Source organism: Gymnogyps californianus, chromosome 6 (genome assembly GCF_018139145.2).
Source record: "Gymnogyps californianus isolate 813 chromosome 6, ASM1813914v2, whole genome shotgun sequence".
Lineage (NCBI taxonomy): Eukaryota > Metazoa > Chordata > Aves > Accipitriformes > Cathartidae > Gymnogyps > Gymnogyps californianus.
The window spans coordinates 24,661,148-24,688,592 of NC_059476.1; the positions used below are offsets into that span (position 1 = coordinate 24,661,148).

At 35.8% G+C, this 27,445-nt stretch overlaps 1 protein-coding gene and 1 non-coding gene across 3 annotated transcripts in view; both read left to right on the top strand.

The window, feature by feature from the left end:
* Positions 1 to 27,445, top strand: part of ADK (adenosine kinase) — a 302,396-nt gene that overhangs the window by 61,232 nt on the left and 213,719 nt on the right. For both annotated transcript variants that reach the window (XM_050899225.1, XM_050899226.1), the window contains exon 4: positions 24,226 to 24,304. In XM_050899225.1, coding sequence (XP_050755182.1) covers positions 24,226 to 24,304 — 79 coding nt within the window. The remainder of the gene's footprint in view (positions 1 to 24,225; positions 24,305 to 27,445) is intronic.
* LOC127018107 (U2 spliceosomal RNA) lies at positions 1,717 to 1,907 on the top strand. The gene has a single exon (XR_007766715.1). It is a non-coding gene; the product is annotated as a U2 spliceosomal RNA (small nuclear RNA).

The window sequence follows — 27,445 nt, forward strand, 5'->3', positions numbered from 1 at the left end:
GTGAATGTCCAGTTTCTTACAGGGGACTCATGCTAATGTTAATACTATGCTTTACTGAGACTAGAGGTCTCATAGGGCTGAGCTGCCTGGGGGTGCACAGAATAGCATCCTCCATTAATGGTCATGGAAATGTGTGAAGGGAGCTTGAGAACCCATTAATTCCGCTAAATATTTTCTTGATGCTGAAGGGTACTGGTGATGCATATGCTTTGAATTAACTTATCAGTCTCATCATTTTGGTGTTTCATTTTGCCGAAATCACGTTTGTTACATGAGCTAATGAAACTGGATAGTTATTCATGATTATCTTAAACAGAAAACTGATTTTGTGTTTGTTTGGTGTGAATGGATTTGCTGAAAGTGCTCATAATAAGCGTACAAAAAGTAAATCAGAACATTATGATCAATTGTGATTATTACTATTGAATTTCATCATAGTCTTAATACCTTGTGTATGCAGAGAGCAATGCTGGTGCTAAGCTGTATGAGTAAAGAATGTGTCTAAATTAGTGTTGTTGCTCAGGGCCCCATTTAAAATCGTTCTTCTTCTGAGTCGCTTGATAGAGAGGGCTTACAAGCAGACTTTAATTTGGAATATGCATTCTCCAAAAACCCACAATGCCTAAGAAAACTTGTGTTTCCTGTTTACTAGTCAGTGGAGACATAGCTGCTATTTTGTTGATCACATCCATTGGGATGTGACGACGTCCATCTTGCCATTTTATTCCTAAAAACTGAATCTCCTTTGCAGATCCCCTCGCCTTACTTTGTTTTATGGCAAAACTGGCTTTCAGAAGAATTTGAATTATTTTCTTCCCTTTCTCAAAAACAACAACTGCTCTGTTGCCCCATATGATGATGTCATCAATGTATTGCAGGTGTTCTGGAGCTTCACCCTTTTCCAGTGCATTCTGGATTAGTCCATGGCAAATAGTGGGGCTGTGTTTCCACCCCTGGGGCAGTCGATTCCAGGTGTACTGGATGCCCCTCCAAGTGAAAGCAAACTGTGGCTGGCACTCTGCTGCCAAAGGGATTGAGAAAAATACATTAGTGATATCAGTTGTGGCATACCACTTGGCTGCCTTTGACTCCAGTTCGTATTGAAGTTCTAGCATGTCTGGCACGACAGCACTCAGCGGCAGCATGACTTCATTCAGGCTACAGTAGTCTACTGTTAGTTTCCATTCTCCAACAGACTTTTGCACTGGCCATATGGGGCTGTTAAAAGGTGAGTGAGTCCTGCCGATCACCCCCTGGCTCTCCAGTCAATGAATCAGCGTATGGATGGGAATCAGGGAGTCTCGGTTGGTGTGATATTGCTGCCAGTGCACCGTTGTGGTAGCGATTGGCACTTGTTGTTCTTCAGCCCTCAGCAACGCCACAACAGAAGGGTCCTCTGAGGGACCAGGCAAGGTGGACAGCTGTTGAATTTCCTGTCTCCAAGGCAGCTATACCAAAGGCCCACCAGTACCCTTTTGGGTCCTTGAAGAACCCTCTCCTGAGATAATCTATGCCAAGGATGCATAGAGCCTCTCGGCCAGTCACAATGGGATGTTTTTACCACTCATTCCCAGTTAGGCTTATTTCAGCCTCCAATACAGTTAGCTGTTGGGATCCCCTTGTCACGCCAGAAATACAAATGGGTTCTACCCCTTTATAGCTTGGTGGCATTAGGGTACACTGTGCACTGGTGTCTACTATCATAACAGACACCAGATCGTTTCTCAGCCTTTTGGCTAAGATCAAGTGTAGTATCTGTTCTTATCAGTTTAATATCTGATACATCTTTGATGAGAGGACTTTATATTAAATGGATTTTTGGGCCTAGGATTTGGACCCGGAGCTTGCTCCCTCGGTTCCACACATCGTCCCGGTATTGCATTGCCTCCGGAAACAGTGCACCCCTCTCCAGGGGATCCCCAAACTAGCCAAAGGGATATTCCATACCATAGAATGTCATGCTCAGTATATAAACTGGGGGGAGTTGGCCGGGAGGGGCGGATCACTGCTTGGGCATTGGTCAACAGGTGGTGAGCAATTGCATTGTGCATCACTTGTCTCTTCTTGGGTTTTATTTATCTCTTTTTTTGTTATATGCCTTTTCATTACTATTTTTATTATTATTATATTTTTATTAGTAGTATTATATTTTATTTTACTTTAGTTATGAAACTGTTCTTATCTCAACCCATGAGTTTTACTTTTTTTCCCTGATCCTCCTCCCCATCCCACTGGGAGGGGGGAGCGGCTGTGTGGTGCTTAGTTGCTGGCTGGGGTTAAACCATGACAATTAGATAAACTGTTAGCCTATAAAAACATTTAGAAGGGACTAGTATAGAGTTTGAGGAGAGCAGGAGGAGGAAGAAAAAATGATGATGAGGTGGGGTTTATACCTTATTGTTTTGAAGTCATTGACTTGAGTAATATGTGTGTGGTGTTAGACAAGTTATGGCAGTTCTAAACCTGAAACAATCTTTGAAATGGATTAAGATGCAGTCATTTTAACTTTTCCAAGCTAAATTCAACAAATGTAATGAAAGATAATTATAAAAGCGAGTGAAAATGGGAGGCAAAATCTTAGGTATAGAAATATTGAATTTAGTTCCAATAATAGAAAAATACTGTAATTATCGATTATAATAGGCCAGTTATATTCATGTGTTTTCTTAAATCTGATGTTTGTCTAGATTCTGTGAGAAAGATGGCAAGTATTTAGATAAAACCAGTGGAAAGATGTTTTAATCTTGTAAGTGAATAAAGCAAGCATGGGGGGGGGGAGGACCAATGATTGTTATTAAAGCTTTTTGACTCTTCTTTTGTTGTTAATTTACAATAAAAAAATTTTAAGGTTTAAGCTCTTAAAATCATGATTTATGTTTATCTGTGAAGTTGCCCACTGGCTATTTCACTTCCCCTGCTTGGTATTCATTTAAATGTATGAAGAAAATGATTTTTTTTTAAAAAATGTTTCTACTGGTTGCTAAATTCATTAATGGTTAAGAAGGTAAAAATGACTTGACTCAAAGATTTTGTTTATGTAGTAAATGCATCTTTACAAAAAATTGCATTCTAACTTGCACTGTAAGTAGTACCATTAGTAATGAACATCATAGAGGGACCTGACAATGTATGAATTATTCACTGGTAGATTATTACAGCTTTGTTGTTAGCATGCAAGATAATGAACATAATTACTGTGGCAGTGTACTCAGGGGAACGTGCCGTTCTTCTCTCCGTCTAGACTGGAGTTACCATCTAAAGGAGTATTAAGAAAATATGGATGGGGTCTGGTAGCTGAGTTGCTGCCGCTTATTTCCTTCTACTGCTTTAGTAAATGCATATGCTTTGTTCACTTTAATCTTAAAGGTTTGTGGTGGGTTTTTTTTCCCCATTTTTGAGAGTAGCAATCATCTTTCTGTTCTCAGTCTGGCAATATTGCATACTGACGAAAAAGGATTTGATGTTTAATTGTAGCAGCATTGTAGGTTTACTCTCTTCTATTAGAATGGTCTATTACAGTAAATTAGTATAAACAGTCTAATTGCTTAGGAAATCCAGGGTAAAAGGTTAATCAGCAATTTGCCTTTCTTTAAAGGACTTAGCTTGTTATGATTTACTTGTCTTAAAGAACTTTGCAAGGCATTAGTTTGTATGCCTCTCTAATCTGTGAGGCTGTCCACCTGATCTTAAGTTAAGCTTTTTGATGAACCAAGTACTTCTATTCTCTGTTTTATATTATGATAACGTAAATTATCTGTAATAAGCCATCCTAATTAAAGTTGGTAAATCTACAGCTCTGCTCCAATTACACACTAATCACTTATACACTAATTTAATTCTACTTAGCTTGATACAGTGCATCATTAATCAGTTTCGGATTTAATACAACAGATTTACTGTATTAACCAAAAAATTGGTGCATTCAAATAGGGGGAAGTAAAGGAAGTCACGATGCCAAACAGTGTACATAAATACTTTCTTATCAATAATGTGTTACAAAAGATTTCATTTTTCCTTGGGGAAGTATAACTGAAACTAGTTCTTTGTGAGCAGATTATTGTTATGAGCTGAAACCACTGACAATATATTTAAGCAGATCATAGTGGTTGTTCTGAATGCTATACGTAATTATCTAATGTAAGCAATTGTCTCACATCTAATGTTATTTAAATGATTAGTTCTAAATTAAATTTGCCAAAAGTTGCAATGCCCTTGGTGGTAGAACAGTAAAAGGTAGTGGCCAAGTAGATGTCATTCTGTTCAGACTTCTAAAAGCTTTACCCATATATAACTCTTCATAGAAGTTTGACTTATCTGCTGCTCTTACCAGTGGCACTGCTGTTTTGATGGGCTCTTACGTAGCCACAAGTGCAAGAAGACTGTCTGCTTGCTCTGTTTTCCCTCGCCCTTTGCGAGGCCTAGGAATGACTGCCACCTGGAGACTCTCTAAAAGTTTGTGAGTTGCAGGGTGCAGTTCACTTGAAAAATACAGATGCCACACAAAGCTAATATGGTTTCCCAAAGTGCTCACAAATAAAGACATTAACCAGACAAACAGAAAATTCTTAAAAATAGAAAAGAAAAAGACAGCCCAGCAAACAAAAGGAGACAAGGTCTGCGGATGAGGTCACTTAAAAATTCCCATTCCTCTCAGAAATAGTTTAATATAACTAAAAAAGGGTTGAAGGGGAATAAGGGTCTTCAATAGATATTTCATAAAATAAGATAGTAGGTAGAAACTAAATTGAATAATAAATGAAGTTAAATTTTATTACTCAGAGGAAAGTATGATAAGTTTTCAGATATCTTTGCCAGAGAAAATGCAGGAGGACAACTAGGTTGTAAAAAAAATTTTGGAAACAATTACTGGAAAACAGGAATAAGAGAACACATGGAAAATGGTCACTATCCTCAGGCCTGCTGTTCTGGATAACATGCATCTTTACAAAGAAAGGGAACTGAAAAAGAACTTTTTGTGATTCTGCCTGTTCAGGTACAAAAAATAATCATGACCAGGATTTATTTTCTTTTGCTATATATGCTCTTGGTCTGTCAATGTTCAAGATTTCTTCTGATAAAATGCATATTTAAAAATTCTTAAATCCAGATGGCTTGCAATAAAGTCTTTGGAAAATATACTTATTTGTCTTCCAGAATCTTAATTTGAGGCTTGTATGTGATGCATTGATGATTGATTGTCATTGCCACTGCTGCCACATTCCTGTCCTAAACCTACAAAGCATATTAAAAAAATCATGCATTCAGAAGATGAACAGCAACTTCAGTTCACTTTTCCAGGAGATTTGCAAGGCAGCCTTTTAGAGCTCTTTAATTTGTAAAGGCTTGATCTAGCTTAATAGTCTTTGCCAGCCAAGTTTGAATTCGCTGTTGTAGGATCTGAAACTGAACTGAGGAGGAAAAAAAGGTCTTTGAAACTTCTCTGGATATTGTATACTTCATTTCATGTCTTCAGGATGTGTCTTTGTCCAGTGATATCTTGTATTTACATTTTGAGGAAATATTTGTCCTTTCTACAAGTTAAGCTAACAAATGTGCAGTAAAATATCAGTTCCAATAACAATGTGATGATTGTTCATGAAATACAAGAGTTTACTTTTGGGAGTATTTTTAGTGTGGATGTGCCTAATCATTATCTCTGATGGTGATTTAAAGTAATCTGCCCTGTTTTATGTTAAAACTGACCAACAACATTTATGCAGGCAGTTATCGCCATCTCCACTAAGATGACAGTAACTATCAGCTGTGTGCTTGTCTTAAATTCTTCAGTCTTGATAACAAGCATGCATCTCTGACGGTGGTCTTTGGCAATGTGATCATACACTATTTTTTTAAGTAGAACTGTTCAGAGCACAATATGAAAAGAATGGTGATTGTGTAATGAAAAGATGCCCTTGTCTATAGAACATCATACACTGTGGAAGATGGGATATGTGAAGACGAATGAGAAGAGAGATAGTGGGTGGAAAGTGAAGACAGGGTTCCTTTACAGCAGAATTGAATAATCTCCTGGAAGATTGTATTCTAGTCTTCTGTGTAAATTTTCTAACGTTCACAGGTGATTTTTTTTTTTTCCAAGTGTTTGACTTGTGATCTTAATGTGCTGAGTACATACAACTGTAAGGAGATGAATGGAAGTTATACTTTGAACATTTTAGGTACTAGATAAATCTGGATACAGAGAAAAACAGGTCCTAAGCATAACAAGTTGAGCACTCAAAATTAGTGTATTTTTTACCTTTGCTCCAACAGAAAGAGGGTAATTATACCTTTAATCTCAGTGGGATCCTATGAAAATACATTTGTTTATACTTGTATCCAAGTGCTTCACTGCAGAAATTTGTTGCAAAATACTGCTGAGAAAGCCAGTAAATCTATCTTCATAAGTGGTGTATATAGAAGGTGTAGGGCCACAAGCTGAATAGGGAGATGAAATAGAAAGCAGCACACACAAGAATGAGCTAAAGTCTTATTTCGAGTTTTTCCTAACTAAAAAGTGTTTGACTTGGAACTTGAGTGATTTTAACATAAGGATTTTGTACATCATTAATACAGTTTCATACGTTTTGTGTAGCTCTCTTCTGGGTACAAAGCCATTTTGCATTGTGTTGTAATTTGAAACTTTAGTAATTTTGCTTAAAGTTCAACTGTTTCCACATTAGAATAGATCGGTCAACTGAGAAATCCATAGTCTTAAATCCAGGATATAGAAATTAACTGAAATATGTTGGAAGTTCATTTTTTTCCTTTTTTTTTGTAGTTATATGTAATGTTTGAATCGTGAGACATCTAATAGTTGTGTAATATTACCTGTTGTCTCAAAATACATGTTACGTATTATATTTAATGAATGATTTTAACTGTGCTACTAATTAGTAAAGGAGAACAGTTACAAGTGGAGAAAAAGAACCTCATGAATGAAAATCAAATTACTATATTTTGTTAATGAGGTGATAATTTATAATGGTATAATTATGTTCACAGTATATAACTAGTTGTTTCAGGAGTTCATTTTTTAAAAAAAAGCATGTACACATGCATAACTTACACTGACACTCTTAGGTATGTGCCACTGTGCATGAGAATATTCTGTATAGCATTCTAGTAGCTCTCATTGGAAGTCATTGAAAAGTAGCAAGTGATACGTCATTTCCAAGGTAGGAGTTTAGATTTGTCTGATATAAAGGCAACAGTTAAGTCATGATCTATGCTAACTTCCTACCATCTATATTTATGCAGTAAAAAAGTCTATGTACTTATGTCCCTAGTCCTACAGGGAAGTAAAAAAACTTTTGTGAAAACTATCTTACAGTTTTAAATCGCCTTTGTGACTGATGGCTTAAAGTCTTATATTTTCAAAACAAGTATTTCTAAATGTGTGAAGAATGTTAGTTACTTTTAAGTTATGACAACTGCTGCAAAAGTTTCCTTATGTTTTCAAGTATTTTATATTTGTGTACATTGTTCATAATGGACTTCAATTTAAAGCTTAACATTATGATTTCCCTCTATAATGAATGAGAACCTATTAAAAATCTTTGTTAAAGAAAAAGTTTTGTAAAATGGACACAGTCCTCAACAATTATGGAAAGTTAATTCAACAGTTATGAAAAGTTACTTTTTAGAAATAAATGCATATCAGCAATATAAATATGTTTTAAGAGGAGTATAAATGTTCCAGATGTTCCCAGTATTCACAATTGACCACAATTGCATCTCACTGCTAAATTGTCTCCCTCAAAAGCAAGTTCTGCAAATATAGTTGTGCCTTCGAGTATGGCACAAAGCCACAACATAGCCACTTTTAAACCAGAGGAAGAAGAGATCAGGGACATAAGAGTGTAAGCTGACAATACTCATTCTAGAACAGTTAAACTGCCATCTGTTGTTATATATAGATAGATAGATACACTGTTGCAGAAAACTGTATTTGTTTTGCTATATATAATATGTTTTATATATACTGTACACATATATACATTTTTTCCTGATACTTGTTTTTTTGTTTTTATTATTACTTTTGGTTTTATTATTATTCTTGTATGAGTGTTAAATCAGAGTAAAGTGGTTTTGGAGACCATATTTGTTACTTTTGTATCAGCTTCTTAGATATTATTGAAGGATAACATCTCTCAGTATTGTTTGGTTACTAGAACACAGGCTTTAAACACAACTTGCATTTGGCTCTGTTTTGACAATAATAGTTAATATTGCATGGTTTTTGTTAAAGCACTGTTGAAAAAATATCTTATTGAGCTATTTGTGGTGTTTTTTAAAAGATGTTTAAGATTTCACATACAGTTTAACTGATCACAGATGAAACTGTAAATTAATACCTCATGAGTTTTACTGACTGCAGGGCATTGTTTGTAATTCAAAGCTGCTTTGTTCCTACCCACTAGGAAAAGACCCTGTTCAAGCAAACAAATTAGAGTTCACCATGATATCAAACTATTTATTAAAACTGAAAACTCTAATTTTGAATTTATTATTTCACTGTGACTTTTATGATAACCTATTTAGAACATATTTTTTAAAAGCCTACATCTTTAGGGATTGAAATAAAAGATATAAAATTGGTTTAATTGTTGGTCTTATTCCACCTTGGTTGAAACTTTGTACTCAAAGAATTACATGGCATACAGAAAGAGAAAACGTTGCAAGTTGCTTCAGTTCAACTTGTTCTTTGATCAGATTCATTTCCATTCCTACTGACTTGTATATGGTCTTGATACAAATAACAGCTCCATAACAGAAAACTTTCAGGCATGTTTCATGTATAAAGTTTTATTTTCTCACTACCATTGGTCATTCTTTGCTAGAGAGATGAATATGTTTTTCAGCCTCCTTTTTTGTCTTCTCTAATCTCAGAAATGATTTGGAGGGAGGCCTTTTTTTACACTTTTACTATTTTTACAGTATAATTAGTGATTAAAAATTAGTTTTACACAATTTGAGACGTTCTTCCAATGGTGAGACTAAGTCAGGAGCTCCTGCTAGAAAAAGACAGGCTGTAGTTCCCCTACAGAGTGGCATATTCAAATTTACAGGGGAGTCACCCACCATCTTCTGTCAGGTAGAGACACTTTCTTTAAGCTCTCCACTCGGTAATGCTCTCTGTGGATCATCCCACAAGACGACATGCACTATAGAAAATATACTTGAAATGTGTTTGAGTTGGGTAGCATTGCTGTAATGTGGTGAACATCACTGGCCAGCCTTTGGCATAAAGGCCAAATGGTTTTTTGCAAGTGGTTCAGCTGCACTAACATATAGTACTCTGCCCAAGTTTTCTCAATAACAAAGCAGTGTGTCATGGTGACAAAGGCTACTTAAAACAGCTGAAACAGCTCATGTACCTCTGCTTGGTATTATGTAAGAACATAGTTATGGTCACATCCAGTCAATTCAAAGGCTCAATTACTGGTATTTGAGACCGGAGGGAAGGACTCTGAAATATAGCAAGCATTACTGAATTTCTATATTTGTGTTGAATATTCTCCCAGCTTCCAATAAATAATGTTTAGACAGTTTGCGAAATGGAGATGGTGGGGGTTTGGGTGGGTGTGTGTGCATCTGTCTTACCAAATAAATTTTGCTAGATGTTTTGTCCATTCATTTATCCAGTAATTTCTTGAATCCAATATGCTTCTGACATTCATGGTCTGCTAAGGAAAGAGTGCCATAGCTTCACTGTACCTCTTGTAGAAGTATATTCTTTTCCGTCTTTGGAATCTGTCACTAGCTTGGTTCATTTATGCCCTTTATCGCTTGTATTGAGATGATGTGAATAATCACAACCTTTTCCACTGATGAATATATAGATCTTGATTGTTTCTCTCCATAGCTGACTCTTCTAGACTGTGTCCTGGTCGTCTTCATTAATGTGAAAGCATTTCCATTACTTCGATTATGCCTGTTGCTCTTCTCTGTACCCGTTTCAGTCTCTCACTGTTTCCCTTTTAAGGTGATGAGGACCAAAGCTGCTTATTGTGTTCATACTGTTGATTTTCAGTCTGGCATGATGTCCTCCATTTTTATTAGGAGGAGCAGAGAACAATCGTAATATTGAGATTTTTCAACTTGGCCAATCTTATAAATGAGCAGTAGTATTTAGGTCGGGGTCCTTTATTATTTTAGGACTATTTTTACTTCATGCATACCTGTACATCACTCAAAGAGAAGTCTTGACGTCCTCTTAAAAAGGACATTTTCTAAAATTGGTCTCTTGTACCAACCTCAGGACGTTCAGATTTGCCCATGGAAACTCTCTCATTCTGGTCTTGTCTAGGTATTCAAAATTGCTGTTTGAGCTATTTTTTCTAGTCTTTGTGGGCTCTTGCATCATTCTTATCATGCTTAATACCGGAATGTCTACAGATACTACAAAAAGGTATGCGTAGGTTGGTTTTTTTTAATTTATTCTTACATGTTTTCTCCTTTTTCCCTCTCCCCAACAGGTCATTTAGGTACAGTTTTGAGTTTTGTTTTGTTTTTTTTTTATTTTTGTAATATTTTTCTTTATTTGTGAAAGGGAAAGTTAAAGGGAAAGTGTCTATCACTTGGAGAAGTGGTTGTGATTGTGTTGGGTTTCTGTGGAACTTCATTACAGTTGCTTGATTTCTTGAACAGCTGGGTATTCTGCTGTGACCTTAATGTGAAAGATTACGTTTGAAACAAAATAAGTTGTTGACTTTTGTTTTCTTCAATAAGTGTGTGGTGAGCTCCTTTTGCCATCTCCTTATATGTTGGTTTCTCTCCTGTGGGAGCTTTTGTGTTGTTATGTGTAGATTAAAGGAATGTTCAACCTAGAGATAAGAAAACTGAGGAAATGTCATTCAGTTTTCTCCTGTACTTCTAATTATAGACACAGAGGGCTGGTATGAGCCTCAAGTCCATTGTATAGCATCAAGCTAAATATATGTAGCTGGAATATCTAAAAGTTTGTCTAGTTGTTCTTAATATATGAGTGAAGGAGATTCTCCCCCCTCTATGTAGGGTGTCTCACTACATGTGATTAGCTTTCTGTAATGTATAGTCTAAGTCTTAGTTAAGCTCATTTCTTCCTGCCTGCAAGGGATATGAAGAAATGTTGTTTGATTTCTTTGTAAGAGTCATTATTCAACTGTCCATCTCGTTTCTAGACATTTCTTTTCTTGACTAAACTCAATTTCTTCAATCTTTTCTTATACATCATGTTTTAATACCTCTTATTCTACTTGCCTTCCAATTAATTCTCCAGACTGCTTTTCATCTCAAAGTAGGCTACCAAAATTGGACTTGACAGTTAGGGTCTTCATTACTATTGAGTAGAAAAGACTACATTTTCCATGCATCTAACATTTGTCATCCTTACTACTATATTGTAGAAAAATATATGCCCTCTTGCTTCCACAACTCCCCCAGCTGCTGCAATGGAGTTACATTGCTGACTGATTTTTAAATTTTTGATCCTCTGTTACCTTCAGACTGCCCCGCCCCCCCGTGATCCTGCTGCCTGATCCCAGTTACTTCCTCTTTTGTCCTTGTTCCTTAAATTTCTGTTTCATCAGTTCTAGTCCTCACTAGCTTTCATTTTAACAGTTGGTTGTTTTTTTTTTTTTTTAATCTTAATTGTATTTGGAACATTGAGCAAAGTGGTTTGGGTGGTGGGTTTTTTTTTTGCATCTGTTTAGATTTTGCTAAGTTTAGGTGCCTGACTATCTAATAAATACTGACTGCAAAACAGAACAGGATAGTCACATCTGGACCAAGCCCGAGATGTAATTTGATTATATAGAAAATTATAGTTTTAGTTGATGTCTTTCAGTTACTGATGTAACAACTTAAGAATACTTAGTTTTATTTCATATTTCCTCAATTTGCTTATGAGAATCTCACATGAGAAAATACCAGGAACATTTTTTAAGTTGAGATTTATCATGTCTACTTTTCCTCTGTTCCATACTAGGCCAGTTATCTTGTTGAAGAAGGAAATGCATCTTGATTTGTAAAGAAAATGTTGATATCAAATTAATAGTTACTGTGTGACAGTTAACTACCAGGTGCTTATGCACTGGTGTTTTGTTCCAGCAGCTTTCTAGATATAGAAATTAACCTTCAGTGGTCTGTAGCTGCCAAGTTCCCGCATGGGATTTTCCACAGAGAAGTGGGCCCATGTGAACCTCATGAGGTTCAACAAGGCCGAGTGCAAGGTCCTGCACATGGGTCGGGGCAACCCCCAGTATCAATACAGGCTGGGCGATGAGTGGCTTGAGAGCAGCCCTGAGGAGAAGGACTTGAGGGTATTGGTGGATGAAAAGCTGGATGTGAGCCAGCAATGTGTGCTCACAGCCCAGAAGGCCAACTGTATCCTGGGCCGCATCAAAAGAAGCGTGACCAGCAGGTCGAGGGAGGTGATTCTCCCCCTCTACTCTGCTCTCGTGAGACCCCGCCTGGAGTACTGCGTCCAGCCCTGGAGCCCTCAGGTCCAAGAAAGACATGGACCTGTTGGAGCGGGTCCAGAGGAGGGCCACAAAAATGATCAGAGGGATGGAACACCTCTGCTGTGAAGAAAGGCTGAGAGAGTTGGGGTTGTTCAGCCTGGAGAAGAAAAGGCTCCAGAGAGACCTTAGTGCAGCCTTTCAGTACTTAAAGGGGGCTTATAAGAAAGATGGGGACAAACTTTTTAGCAGGACCTGTTACGATAGAACAAGGGGTAATGGTTTTAAACTGAAAGAGGGTAGATTTAGATTAGATATAAGGAAGAAATTTTTAACAGTGAGGGTGGTGAAACACTGGAACAGGTTGCCCAGAGAGGTGGTAGATGCCCCATCCTTGGAAACATTCAAGGTCAGGTTGGACGGGGCTCTGAGCAACCTGATCTAGTTGAAGATGTCCCTGGTCATTGCAGGGGGGTTGGGCTAGATGACCTTTAAAAGTCCCTTCCAACCCAAACTATTCTGTGATTTCCCAGTCAATAATGTATTTCTACACTTCAAAAAGACAGATTCTTTTTTTTTTTCCCTAGTTTTTGCAGGGCTGAGAGTAAGAAGGTAAATTTCTTCCTCCTTCATTCCAGCCTTCTTGGGAGGGGAGACAAATTCTTTCATGTGCAACTCCTGTGATGGAGTGCTGCTTTTTAGAAATGTTGTTCAGCAAAAGAGCTGGTGTGTTTCTGTGAAACTTAACAGCTGACTATAAGGTTCTTAATAATAGCATGAAGACTAACACAGGGTATCACTAAACATGTCTTGTTAGTGTTGTAATAGCAGGGTGTACACAGACAGGGGAAGTCAAAATGACCGGTTTATCAGAGGGAGCCTCTCAATGTTGTCATATTTGGGTCAAATGTTTGGATTTTTCCTTTCAATCCATGAATTGTTGTTCTGCTGTGGAATTAGCCTTTTAAGTGCTGCTCAGAACGTTGCTTTTTGAAATGGTTTATGCAGTACTATTCCCTTGCAGATTTTCTGTAACTTGTGATTTTTTTGGGTGGGTCGTCGTTCCCCCCCCCAGTTCATTGCATATGCTAATTTTTTTCCCCAAAAGGTGACCCTATGAGATTGTGCCTATGGAGTGAAGAGATGGACTGAATTGTCATAGGCTGTGGGATGAGTTATTTTTAGCTGTTGGCATTTCAGGCTGGAACACTTCATTCTGTCGTGCTTGTTAATGAGTCATCTGGAGAAAATGGGCTTCTTGCTTTCAGAGAGGGTCTGTAGCAAATAATAATAGGCTAATCTCTGCAGGAGATGCTCTGTCAAGTAACTAAAGCTTCAACTAGAAAATATGTTGAAATAGAGACTTATCATCTCCCTGTAAGAATAAGCATGCACTCACTATTATTATTATTATTATTGCATTGTGATGTATATGAATATCTCAAAAACTGGAAGAGTGATAAAGAGCCTAGTAATGGTATAATAGTGAAACATTTTCGAGAAAGAAGGTTAATTGAAGACAGTCACCTTTTACAGATAGAGAAGAATACATAGTTGCTTCCTAATTCAGAACATCATTCACTTCCTGAAATTTGAATGTTATCTAGTTCTAGGAATCTTCTGGAAAGATTCCTAACTAGATAAGCCCTATATAAGGCTTGCATCCTTGAGTGAACCCCAAATTCATCAACATTCAGTGTATTATTTTTAAGGATTATCCAGCATCTTTGTTTTGGTCCCTACTGAAGACTATATTTAATTTTTTTTTTTTTCTTTCTGTGTGCAATTCATAGTCTCTCCTTTGACCTCTTCCCTCAAGGTTTGAAGGTTTTGTGCTGATACAACATGAGAGGCTTTGTTTTGCAGCTGAAAATATCACCTCTCAAGTAAAAAACTTAATGTAAGAATAATTAATCAAAGTTGTTAATCTGGTTGCTTCGTTTTTGTGTTATTGAAATTCCAGAATTCGGTAGCGCAAACGATTCAATTATAAAAAACCTATGCAAAGATTTAGGGAGAACTGTATGAAAGACGGGGGGGAAAAATACCCCCAAACCCTATTCTATAAAGGAAATGATTTAAAGAATAGCATCAGTGTCAAGTCTTTTTGCCACCTTTGGTACTTCTAATGCCACTTACAATCTGTATGTTTACCTTCTTTTGTTTACACATCTTCCTCTTGTAAAGCATATTACAAGTCTGAAGAGGCCTTTCTGTTTTGGTGGCAAGAGGATGTTTCCTTTAGAGCCAATAACTTTTACTGTCCATTGATTATTTAGCTGTTTGGGTTTGCTTTTTTCAATTATCAATGGAATATTGAGATAAAAGAGAACATTTTATCTTATCTCATTCAGATAAATATTTTTGCATTATTAGCACCCTTCAACCTATACTGTTTTAACCCATCTTCTCATATTGCTGTGGTCCCTGTACAAAATGCTTTAAACCAATCAAGTTTAATGATTCTGATATTACCAGTGTGTGCTGCTCCTAAATAACCCACAGGGCTTAGTCTGGGTTAGTCAAGATTAATATTTTACATTTTATAAATTTGGCATATATCTATGTTGCAGACAATAGTGTCATGGTCAAAACACTTGAGAAACCTATAAATAAGCTGGTGTAAGTATCAGAATCAATTTAACTGCAGTAGCATGGAAGTTTGTGTGGGAAAACTTACCCTGTATTTTAGCAGAAAGAATTAACTTTTCCTAAACATCAGGCTGCTGTGGCTAGACTGCTTCCAAATCCTGATCTCATTTGTTTATCACTAGTTTAAGTGCACTACACTGACTCTATAGGTTGTCCCGTAATTGTCTCCCTAGTAGGCAATTTATGCATCTTCTCAGGTAGCAGTCTAGTCTATGTATCCAGTCCTTGGATGTCATCCCACCAGTGTAAGTTATACTACTTGTAGGAGAGCCAGGCCACTTGTCTTTTCCAAAAGTGAAAGCAATGTATTTCCATGTTATCCCTTCTGAATAGTTCTGGTTTCTTCTTTCTTGGACCTCCGCGCTGCCGCCCTCCCCCTGCTCCCCCCCCCAAGTATCCTAAGATGTTGATAATAAACAGTTGATTCCTTCTGTAGTTTCCAGCACCATCTAATGAAAATAAAGATGTGGACACATGATTACATACTTATCAAAAACTTAGAAAAAGGAAGTATATTTGGGAGTATGTGTATGTGCTTGTGGTAATAAATATTGCCTGTGTTTTTAAGCTACAGAAATTCATGTTATTAACCACTATCAGTAGATGACTCTCTTAAGGGATATTCAAGACAGAGCTGTATTGAGAAACAGGGAGGTTAAAGAGAACTAAAATAGAAATCTTACTTGGTATTTACTGTTGGTTGTGCTCAAATCAGGGTTTTCTGCGCTCGTTATTTGTTCATGAGGAAAATTATTATGGTTCACTGCATGTTAATAGGAGCTTAGAGTGGACGTATACTGTCTTCTTGGTCTACTTAAATATCCTGATGTATTTTTAATGTTTTCTTCGTTTAAATTTACTGACTGGTTACTGATTTAAAAGAATTTAAAATAGCACAAGGGGTGAAGAAAAATAAATGTTTTAGCAGTGTAGTTGAATTGACATGAACCATTTATATTATTGTAAAGAACAAAAAATTGATTTAGGTTGTGGTTAACAACTGTCACCATTGTTTGGACCTTGTGTTCATAGAGAATATTACTCGGATAAAATGCTTCTTAATCTGAGTGATGTATGGAAACAATTAGTTTATAATTTGTTTTTGGAATAGCTCTGCAAAACTTTCTAATATTTTATTGACTCTGAATTGGAACCCAAACTTTGCAACTTTGTTAACTTATTTTTTTACTGTTTTACTGTTTTGATGTATTTATAGATAAAAGTACAAATTGTAAAGTTGCTATAGTAAAATATTTCTCTCTGCCAGGTGTGAGTGTGCATGTCTTTTTTTTGTCAGCTCTTTACAGGCAGCTTAATATGGTTTGTACTACAGCTTTAGATAATCTAAATTGTAGCAAAGATAAGGTCTAAGATCTCTTGATGACTGAATACTTTTAATATTAAAGTATTCTTGGCAAATATTCTATTAAGTTAAACAAATTTTCACTATGTGAGCTGGAGTAAGTTGATGCTTGTGAAACAGCAGTTTCAATTAGCATTCACTAAAGGTTTATTGACAGTTAACACCTGGTCTCTACTGTGCCGAGTGGGAAGCATCTATTGCAGTCTTATATGATTGTTGCATAATTAGGATTATGATCTCTAATTTGCTTTTAATTTTGTAAATGTAGTCTTATTTTCAAAACCAGTCAGTGTTACTTGTGTTCCTGCATTTTTATTCTAGGACAGACAAAGTTATTGATGTTAAAAAGATCAGGAAGTATACTACTTTCTAATATGATAAACAACTTGCCCTTTCATTGGTTAGTTAGCAAGGAAATTTGGACATGAAAAATTTACTGGTAGGTCTCAGAAAGCATGTATTCTTCCCATTCTACTTATGAGAAGCAAACAGAAAATGACACAGTTTTTTTGGAAGTGGTATTCTTATATACAAGCTGCCAAATGTATACTGGGAACATCAGGAGCAAGTGTAAATGTTTTTGTAATACTGCTGAGAAATAACAAAGGAAACGACCTTGTTCCTTAGTGCTCCAGAACATACTTTGGTGCATCCAAAGATGAAGAAGGTAAATGCTACATACTTTTCCCTGCTTGCAATGTCTTTTGATCCTTATTGGCTATGCATAAGCACAGGGAGCTATTTCTGACCACAGTGTTTTGCAACAAATACTAGGGTGCAAATCCCTAGATGCATCGGCAGAATTTTTGAGTCTTGGCCGATCTTTTGGAAGATCTTCTTCCAAAAAGACAGTGGGAGGAAAGCATTAACTTGTAGTGAATTACTGAACTGACAGAAATTCTCTAATAGTGTTTGTGATTATCTATCCTCAGATGAAACTTTTTAAAATGTTTTGATTAGAAATTTAATAGAGGGAGAGAAATTTTAGTCTTCTTGACCCACACTATAGTAATCATATATAATACACAAATTTAAAGTTCGTGAAGGTACTCAGTGTTTATATAAATGTGTATGTATTTGTAGTGTTTAGTGACAGTTAGAATCAGAAATGTAATCTTTTAATAATCTAGTGTATAGTTCTTCTTTTCTTTTTCCTACAGCATTTCAGAATATCAACAGAAAAACTTGCGTTGTGGTGGCCAATGCTTCTGACTGTAATTGTGTACATTTTTGAGATAATGTAGAGCAGGAAGATATCCAGATAATCTGGAATAAGGGAGGCTTTTCAAGAACACTTGCATAAATTTGCCTGAGTCTTTGCTGAGAAAAGAAAAAAAAAAAATTACTTTGAGAAATGTCTTTAAATCATGATCCTTAAGAGCTGATGTTTTAACCTTACATTTGAATGACTGTTGTTTTTTCCATCTTGTTTCAATATGCCTAAATGCAAACACATGTGGAAAATGTTCTTTTGGCTTTTATCAAACTGACATTTAAGTGCATTTTTTTCAACCTCGCTAACATTTGTGGTAAAATATTTCAAAGCTATGAATCTTGCAATTTGCCTATGCTTTTTTTTTTTTCTTCTTTCATATATTAACATTTGGTACTCATAATCCTAACCTGGTTGGAATTACTGGCTTTTTTCATTTGCTGTTTGTTTGGATGAGGTGATTAGGAAAAGACTTTATGTGAAATTCTAGTTTGCAACAGTAAATACTTCCATGAAGAGTCACTGTTTTCTGAACTTTAGTAAATAAAGGAGAAAAATGTGATAATCTGCTAGATTCAATTGTAGCAATCATATTCCTAACACATTTAGCTTTCTGTTGTGTTATATGTCCATGGTGCTAACCTGTCTCCAATACTTCCTTTTTAGCATGTTTCATTCTTCCCCTCTACTCTCCTACCCATTCCCAAGCTCTTTAATTCTGTGCCAAGCTAATAAGGAGAAGAACTAGCTCTGGGTAAAGTCAGTCATTGCCAAGCAGCTGTTATAAAGTTTTCTCATGTACCTCTGTGATTGTACCTCATTTCTAAAAGGCAATATTTTTGCTCTTTCAGGTCCAATTTTAAGTAAGAACAACCAATTATATCTGCATCTCAATTGGTTATATGTCAAAGACTAGGGATGAAATAGTTCATATATATAACTATCCTTTCTAGAGTTTGAACTTTGAACTGAGTTGTACAATTTAGATAGAGATATTAGGTACACTCTTTAGAGTTAAAAATATGAATTACTTTTCTTTTTACCCATAGTGTTTGTCCTAAAGTATTCTCCCTTTTAGTTCTGTTTAAAAATAATACCTTGTGGTTTAATTATAATGTTTGAATCTCGAGACTAGACCTTCTCCTTAAATCTGAATTGGATTTTATTTAGGGTCAAATTATGAGGGCTTCAGCTTGCCTGCTAACACTGGCCAGGGAAGGTTGTCTTTTTACAACATGTGCCCCATCTGCCTGGCGGTGTGGCTGCCTGCATCGTTCTGGCATTGGCCCAGGCTGTGATGAAACTGAGAATGTGACAGATGACAGGCTTGTCCAGATGTATGCATAACTACTTCTGCCATGCCCTGCAAAACAATCAGGATGTAGGTTTGGCATTATTTAGTTGTTTGTGTTGATTTATTTCTTGAGGGTTTTCTTAAAAAATGGGCATAAAATTTGGTACTATTTTTGTAGTTTTACTGAGCTTTTAGTATTATTAAAACGGATTGTATAGTATGATGCTTACTCTCACGTATTTTTTTCTTTAATGTATGGGGTGATTTCGTAGACATTCTGACACAGGTTACTTAATTTGAAGATTTAAGTAGATTTAAAAAAATGCAATTAAAAAGATCAAACATCTAACTGTTAATGTAGTAGTCTAGTTCTCACAGCTGAACATTTAAGCTATTGTCATGTCTTAATATGACTACTTCTTGCAACTAAAAATAAATATCTGGGAAAGGTGTCAGAATCATCATTAATTACGATTTTTAATTAAAATCTAATTAAAATTCATCCAATAGCTTGAAAACAAAACATACCAAATCCTAGTCTGCCTGCCTCTCTAGAGGTATCAACAAAGGCTGCCTCCCCAGCCTCAACTTACCAAAGAAAAAGAAGTTAGATTTGTGTGCAGCTTGCAACCTTTTATTGATTATTTAAGAGATTTTCATCTTAGTGTTTTTGAAGGTTTTTATAACCAAACAAAAATGTACAATCCACTGGAAATATTGTATTATCACTATACAAAATAACCAGATTTTTGTCTTGCATTCAGGCTGTCGTTATCTGGCATACAAAAGCAAAAAGGGCAAAAATGATTTTTCTCTTCTCTCTAGATGTTTTTGGCAGCTGATTTTTTTTTTAAAAGTATAGCTTCCTGCTGATGTATGCTATTGAGTACATCTTAGGTAATAAGCAGATATATCAAAAGATATCCAGGGCAACACACCCTGCTGAAAAACAAGAGATTACTTTTCTCTACTTCTTGCAGATAAGTAGCTTCTGACATATGCATCAGAAGTGTTTTTTTCCTGATGCTCTCTCTATATAAGACAGTTAAATGTTGGTATTCTATGGCCATTTTACTCTTCAAAAAGTTTCTTTGTAGTCTAATATAAATTGTGTCCAAAAACTTAACAACGTTACTTGAATTGCTTGAATTTTCCTTATGGTAGCTCCGTTGCCTAATGTTGTCTGCCTTCAGTTGTAGGGAACGTTTTATGTGCTTATTTTTGTTGTCAGTTTGGTTTTGAAACCATGGTGAGCCAAACGTGACTGTATTTGTTGCTGTGTAACATAGAACAAGAAGATAGTCCCAGCTCCAAAAAGCATCAGATTTTGCGTATAAAGCGAGTTACGAGAGATGGATATTGATCCAGGAGAGGATTGCCGGTCATTAGGCTGGAGAATAGCCTCGGGAAATCACACAGCCTTGCTGATGACTTTTTTTAAGACATTATGGTGAAAGATAGTTTGAAGGAAGATTTAGAGTAGATTTGCTAATATTCATAGAAAATTCTAGTAACTGGATATTGGATGATATCATGGGTTAGTGGGAGAAAAGGTATTTTTGTTGACTGCTTTGTGCCCAGAGGCTGTTGTAAATCTGAATGTACCGAATGAAGCATGGTACATTCAGTGCCATAACGCTTTGCAGGGCCTCGAAAATGTAGAGAAGTGGCTGCTTCTTGAAATGACTGAGAAGGGGCTAGAAGAGGGGTGTGGAAAGAGGCAAGTCAGAAGGATAGCCGACACAGATGATCTTTGCAGCTGTATGCACGGATTAGATATTAAGATGAATGCATTTACCTGCATGGTGCAGGAAATCGTGCTTTTTAAGAGGTGCTATGAGAAGGAATAGTGTAAGGTTTAAACACAGTTTGGTAAGAGGACGCAGAGAAGATGGATAGTGATGCTCAGGTTATGAATGGTTTAAGTGACAAACAGGGTGGTGAAATTGTCAGCAGTGATACTTACTGGGGGGAAATTCTAACAGCTGTCTCCAGTTTGAGGTAATGATATGGCATATGTAAGGAATCTGTGCCTTTTAAAAATAAGCCTCCACCTCCTGTAATGTAAGGAGGTGTATTTTGTTTAAAAAAAAAAAAAAGTGTAAAAATTTTATTCTCATTCTTGTTTGTATTCTTTTATAAAATAGCTTCTTCCTTTACCTTCTTATACTTTTTCTTTAATAGCCATTAATTCTGTCAAAAGTGAAGATACCTTTCAGTATCAAGTTCAATTAGGAGTCAATCCTTTTTAAAAAAGGGGAGGGGAAAAAAAGCAACTGACAGAAGTGCTATTGCCTTTAGTATAATTGAGCAAAACATTAACATATCCTCTTTGGTCCGTGCTAGAGTTGATCAGCAGTATCACAGCTGAAAACATATGCCGCTGCAAATGCAAGCTTGTTTTTGTTAAAGTACACTGTAATGTGGTGAATAAATTTGTGGTACCAAAAATAGGGGCCCCTCTATATGGTGCTGATTGTGGGATTTATTATTCTGTTATTTAAGGTAATGGTATGTTGCTAGGTCAGCAGAAGGGTCACAGTTCTCAGATATAGCACAGCCTTAAGAAATACTCAGAAAGACCAACAATTGCAGAATGTGAAACAAATATTATTCAGTCTTGCTCATAAGGTTCTAATTTTCTTGAATTATCCTAAGTGTGATAACAGCTTAGTCCTGAAGCACACACAGAAGCTCTGTTTAGCATTCCCGGGCCTCAGAGCAGTTTCTACAGTTGAACTTCCTTCCTTAAAATGGGGAGTTTTATAAAAGCAAATGCCGTGTTTCTGAGGCACACTGGAATGACAGTCTTCTCTTTGCAGGTCAGATGTATAGCAGACAGTGATGAAGTCAGTGTTCCCACGCTGCCTGTGCCATCTGCTGACATTTTGAAAAATGTCCATCTAACTGTTCATCATCTTAAGATAAAAAGCTATTGGCATTCTTAATTTTGAGGTCATTCTTGATACAACTTGGTTATCAGGCTCTTGTGGATTAAAACAACGCAATTTATGTTGTCCTTTTGATGTGTCGTGGAAAATGACCAGCAAAAATTACTTTTCTTGCATTTGTACAAACTCTTGTTCCATTTTATATAACAGACCTTTAGAGGTGTTGAGTTTACTATCTTAATTTCAAGAAAAGGAGTTAGGTCTTTTAATGTTCAACCTGAAATAGTGAAAGACAGTCACCATTGTTTTATTAAGTAATTGTAAAATAATTTGTTCAGATTATTTCTTAGATTACATAGCTGTCACCTTGAAATCTTCATAATACAGACAGTATTTTAAGGCTGTTTCCAATTTTTTTTCCTGAATTCAGATACCACCTATTTTATTCATTCAAACTACAAGATAAGTATTTAAATACATACTCATCTAGATTTAGAGCTGCTAACATAGGTGATCAATTATAGTATACTAAGTTTATAAGGTTTAACATGCCATTAAATAATACGGACATAGAAACATTAGATGTCTTTAGGTAAAAGAATTAAAATATCAATTGGCATGCTTGTAGATATACAAGAATACAAAAATAACCATGTGATTTGGGCAGTACACACTCAAATTGATTGAAAAGGTAAAATGTCAATTAAATTAAAGAAAGAATATTGCCAAAATACTTTATTTGTTCATGACGGTTTGTAGTCTTTGCTTGAGAAGCAATTGTTAGGGAGACCTGTTGTTTTTTGTTATTTGTTCCCACTCTCAGCTACTTGCTATCGTTTGAGGTTTCAACTGCTTGACATAGAATTGGTGGATAATTAGTAGTGTGGATAGCTGTGAAAAGCATATGTAGTAATTTAGTTCTTGGTTCTTTCTAATTGTCTGCCCATCGGTAGTTTGCTAGGGTGAGTAGCTCATTATTCAAACATTTTAAATGGAAAGTACTGTAGAAATAAAAATGCTCTTATTAGTTACATGGTATTGAAAATCAAAACCTTTTAAACAAACAAGTCGTTATTTGACAAATCTATCCCCAAAGCCATTGTTCACATACTATAAGGAGACTGGGGTTGTGAGGGGGAGAGGAAGGGTAGGGTTGGCAGAGTTCATTTTTCACTGTGTCTGAAATAAAGATGTGTCTGCTTTAAAAGATGCTAAAGGTGAATACAATAAAATATGTAGAAATACATCTAACTGGGCAAGCTTCATTTGTTAAAGGTAAACATCTAAAGCTAATAGACCTTAAGGGCAAATCTATGCTATTAGGGTTGACCTTGAGGTCATTTTGAACTTCAAATGTGCAAACAAATTTTACAGTAAACATTTTAACTTGCCTGCAGGAGTACTTCCTTCTGAGTCTAATGTCTTCTGAGGTTGTTAATCCTCTTGTTTGATCCACTCATTCTGAAGTGTGCTTAGAACTTAAAGGCATGATGCAGTATTTGTGCACAGCCTCCCTGCAGTCTCCACAGCTCCCTCATTCGAGTTCCCTTTTCTGTGACACTTTACTCCCTTTTCTGTAGCCTGTGACTAGAGAGAAGACTGGTTCTTAAGCTGTGGTGTACTGTGATCAGAGATGCAAAATATATCCTAGACAAGGAAGAGTGTCTTATAGAACTTTATCTGGGTCTTAACCCTGAAGCTTCATCTGAAATATGAGGGTAGATATTTCCATTGAAAGTTTAAATATTTGTTTTAACGTTCCAACCTAATAATATACTACTGAATGTTACCAGAGAATGCTATGTTTTCATAGGAGTATGACTTGAAGGATTTGAAAGCTCATCTGGAGACACTTGGCTTTTCTGTTACCAGATTTTCTCACATCCTAGTAGATTTGTTCATAAAAGTTCTATGTACTATTTCATATGAAAACTTAAAACATAGCTCCGATGTTTGGGTCAAGTTCTTTTTGAAATAGACACCAGATCTCCTCAATCTTGTCATCTAATTTTACATTCTGTTTCTAGCTTTAATGAGGTGGAAGAAGTATCTGAATTCATTTATATAATTTTTCTTCAAGCATATATTTTATCAATCTAACGGTTCATTGCAATCAAGCTTATGCTTCACATAATGTTTTATTTCAGTAATTTACTCCACTTGCAACTTTAAGGTGAAGGATTCAAGTTGTAATTTGGACAAAATCTAAATAGATGTTCCCAGATTGCACCATGTGTAACAGCTAATGTATCTGAATTTCTTGTTTTCAAATAACATGATGTCATCTACTTCTAATCTTCATGTCTTTTGAAGAAAAAAAAGAAAAATTTTAGAGTTTAACTTTTTTCTCCACCTTTTTTTTTTTTTAACAGATTTGAAGAACTTGTGAAAAAGTTCAAAGTAGAATATCATGCTGGTGGTTCAACTCAAAATTCCGTTAAAGTGGCCCAGGTTTGTTCTTCCTTAAAAAAGAATTATTGATAATTTGAAGTGTTGAGTTTGAATCAACTTGATGCTCTGTATTGTCTGTGTTTGTCATAAGCACTAGTGAGTGGGTGCTTGTGATTCTATTGCTCAGACTATGTTTGTATTTTTTTACATGATTTATTTTGAAGTTGTGCTCTTTATTCTTTTCACACACTTTCTGTTAAGGTTATAGTTACAACTACAATGTACCTAGGAGTGGAAGGGAGGGTTTGAAGGGAGGGTTTGAAGGAAGATTGAGGCAGGCTTTTGTCAAAGGCGTAAGGATAAGAGGCAAGGACAAGGTCCCTAGCTGCAGTTAGGAATCTTCCAATGACGAGAAAAAAGTCACAATGAGAACGGTTAAACAGAGAAGTTACTGAATCTCTGTCCTTGGAGATTTTCATAACTTACCAGGATGAATCCTTGGGCAACCAGATCTAAATTTGAGGCTGGCCCTGCGAGTTATACTAGTTGTACTAGAGACCTGCAGAGGTCCCTTCTTAGCCTGCATCGTTCTGTGATTCTAACCACATTTATCCTGTAAGAACTTGGAAGTTTGTCCATAAAAGATTGAAATGTAAAACTTTTTTTTTTTAATATAAGGATAATGTTTCTGTCTATGAGTGTGATGAATAACAGTAATGATGAATTGGCTTTCAGGTATATTAGTTTTTCTATAAGTAAAGTATGCCTTTTGTCACAATACTCTTAAGCATATACCTGTGTGTATATTTTTAGATTGTGATAGATGTACAAATCCTATAAATAAAAATATACAAACTATATTTATAACCTTTTTGTCAATGATCCTGGCTTATTAACTTCCAGACTTACTGTATAACTAAAACTTACTGCCAGATAGCAATAAATGCACATTTGGAAGAAATTAAGATATAATTTAACAAAGGTTGCCCCTCCCAATAAAAAGGAAAAATTAATGATAGTAATAATCGCCGCTCCTTTGTACAAAATAGTTGCTGCTTCTTTACTAAAGTTTGCATTTTCTGAAACCCTAAATATTGAAAATATTTGTGATAAAAATACTTCACAACAGAGAGAAATCTAAGTTGCCTGTGTTTTATTGTATATAGCATTGTAATTCTGAAATGGTTATGTTATTTAAATACAGACAACTTTCAGAGCTTTTTTGGTTTTTTTTACTATGTGGTCAAGCCAATTTTTTGCTTCTGAGACTTTAAAAAAACCCTTTTCATCGGGAGAGCTCAAGTTGGTGGATTCATTCTGTGTCAGCACGACTGTTGCTTGACCTATGGGGATGGTGTAGAGGTGGTGTCTCTTCCATGACAGCTGATTAGAGGTCAACTTTTTGGAGGGAGTTCTGCAACTGTTTATTATTTTAGAGGCATGAAATTCTGCTTCCATTCCTACATCTAGATTGAGGAGGTTTAGAAGCAAATGCATGTGGTAGACTCAGAGTTTCTAAACTTTGAAGTGTTCAAAGAGCCCAGGATTTTATTTCCGTCTCTCCTTGAAGTGACCTCTTTGGTATCAGCTAATTTATTCATAAACTATGTCTCATACTTAACTGTCTCTTGATCTATCAGTCCAGGTGTTGTTCAATAATTATATTATGAAGTACAGAGAACCTGTATAGAGTCAATGAAATAGATGAAATTTAAATCAATGAAATGTAGGCGTTTCTAAGTCAATGCTCCTTTCTTATACTGATCGGGTTTTGTCAGTGAACTTTTCCTTTACCTTGGCTCTGAGTTGGGAGCCTCATTCAGCTCCAGTTGCCATCTGGAATTGTATTTGTCTCCAGAAGGGTTGTCATCTCCTAGTTTTTGTTTCAAATAAGATTGAAACTTCAAACAGTTGTACATGAATAACATAACATCACTAAGAGGCTTTAAAAAGAGGGATGGGAGGGTGAGAAAAGAGAATTCTGGGAATCTTGAAAGAAGCTATTATTCTGTAAGTTTTAGCAGAAGAAAAAAATGTGAGGATAGAAAAAATAGTTTAAATGTAAACTAAAAATTAAACTAGAAATTCTGGAAAAATTTTTGCAGCAATATTCATTGGCATATTGGAGAGAATGAGTAAGTAATCTTAGATCTGAATAACTTAAATACATATTTATTTGTTGAAAGTAACGGGAGAAAGCAAAGACTGATTCAGGAAGCCTGACTGGTAGTTGAGAAGTAAAGGACCAATAAATAAGTTCAGAGCTCTGAGGTAGCCACACTCTAAGTGAACGTGGATTCTCTGTGAGAAGTCATGTGGGGAAGAAATCCTAAGAATACAGTGCTTATTAATTTCTCAACTTGTGTTACTTTATGGGAAAAGGTTGAAAAAGTATGCTAAAAACAGAGATATAAATGAAAAAAGTTTGTTTCAACTGTTTAAAAGTTGATGAGAAATAATGGCATGTTAAAGAAAAGGATCCTTGGAAGCCTGACTGCAGTGGAATACAACTGTCTGAGTAGAATGGTTGGAAATGAACAAATGGCCTCTGAAGTCTGGCAATTGCTTTTTTAAAAGTTCATTTCTGAGTGGGAAGAGTGTATTATTAAGGAGTGTAATAGGAAAATTGGAGAGAAATTAATAAAATGATTGGAATAAAAGGAAGAATTTAAGAAGCAACTCAAATAGGGTCATTGAGTTGTTTGTTTCAAATAGTCTGCTTCTTTAAGGGTCAGAAAAGCAACACTATGTTGAAACAAAAATACCCAAAGGCAAAATGGGTGGGGAAACTTACAGTATATAATATGTTTAAAAAGGAAAAATGAAACTGTCATATGCTTGCTTACATGGTGTATAGTGATCATCACTTCTGTTATACATGCTCATACATTTTGGATATTTCTTTCCTATCTGTAAAGATAGTGAGATCTACTCAAGAAAGACTCTCTCTCTGTTGATGAAAAGGATAAGCCAACTTCTTTAACAAAAAAAAAGGGGGGGGGGAGAAAAAGTCTTAGAAATACTGTATTTATCATGTGTGAGAAATTTGAGATGGTAATAGCAGAAAGAGGCAATAGGAAGAAGCTCTGAATTATGAAGAAAACTGGGAAGAAAATGAAGCTTAAGTCATGGGATTTGGAACCAAAATTTAAAGCAGGATCAACTATAATGGAAATGAAGATTTCGGAAGTTTACAAAGAA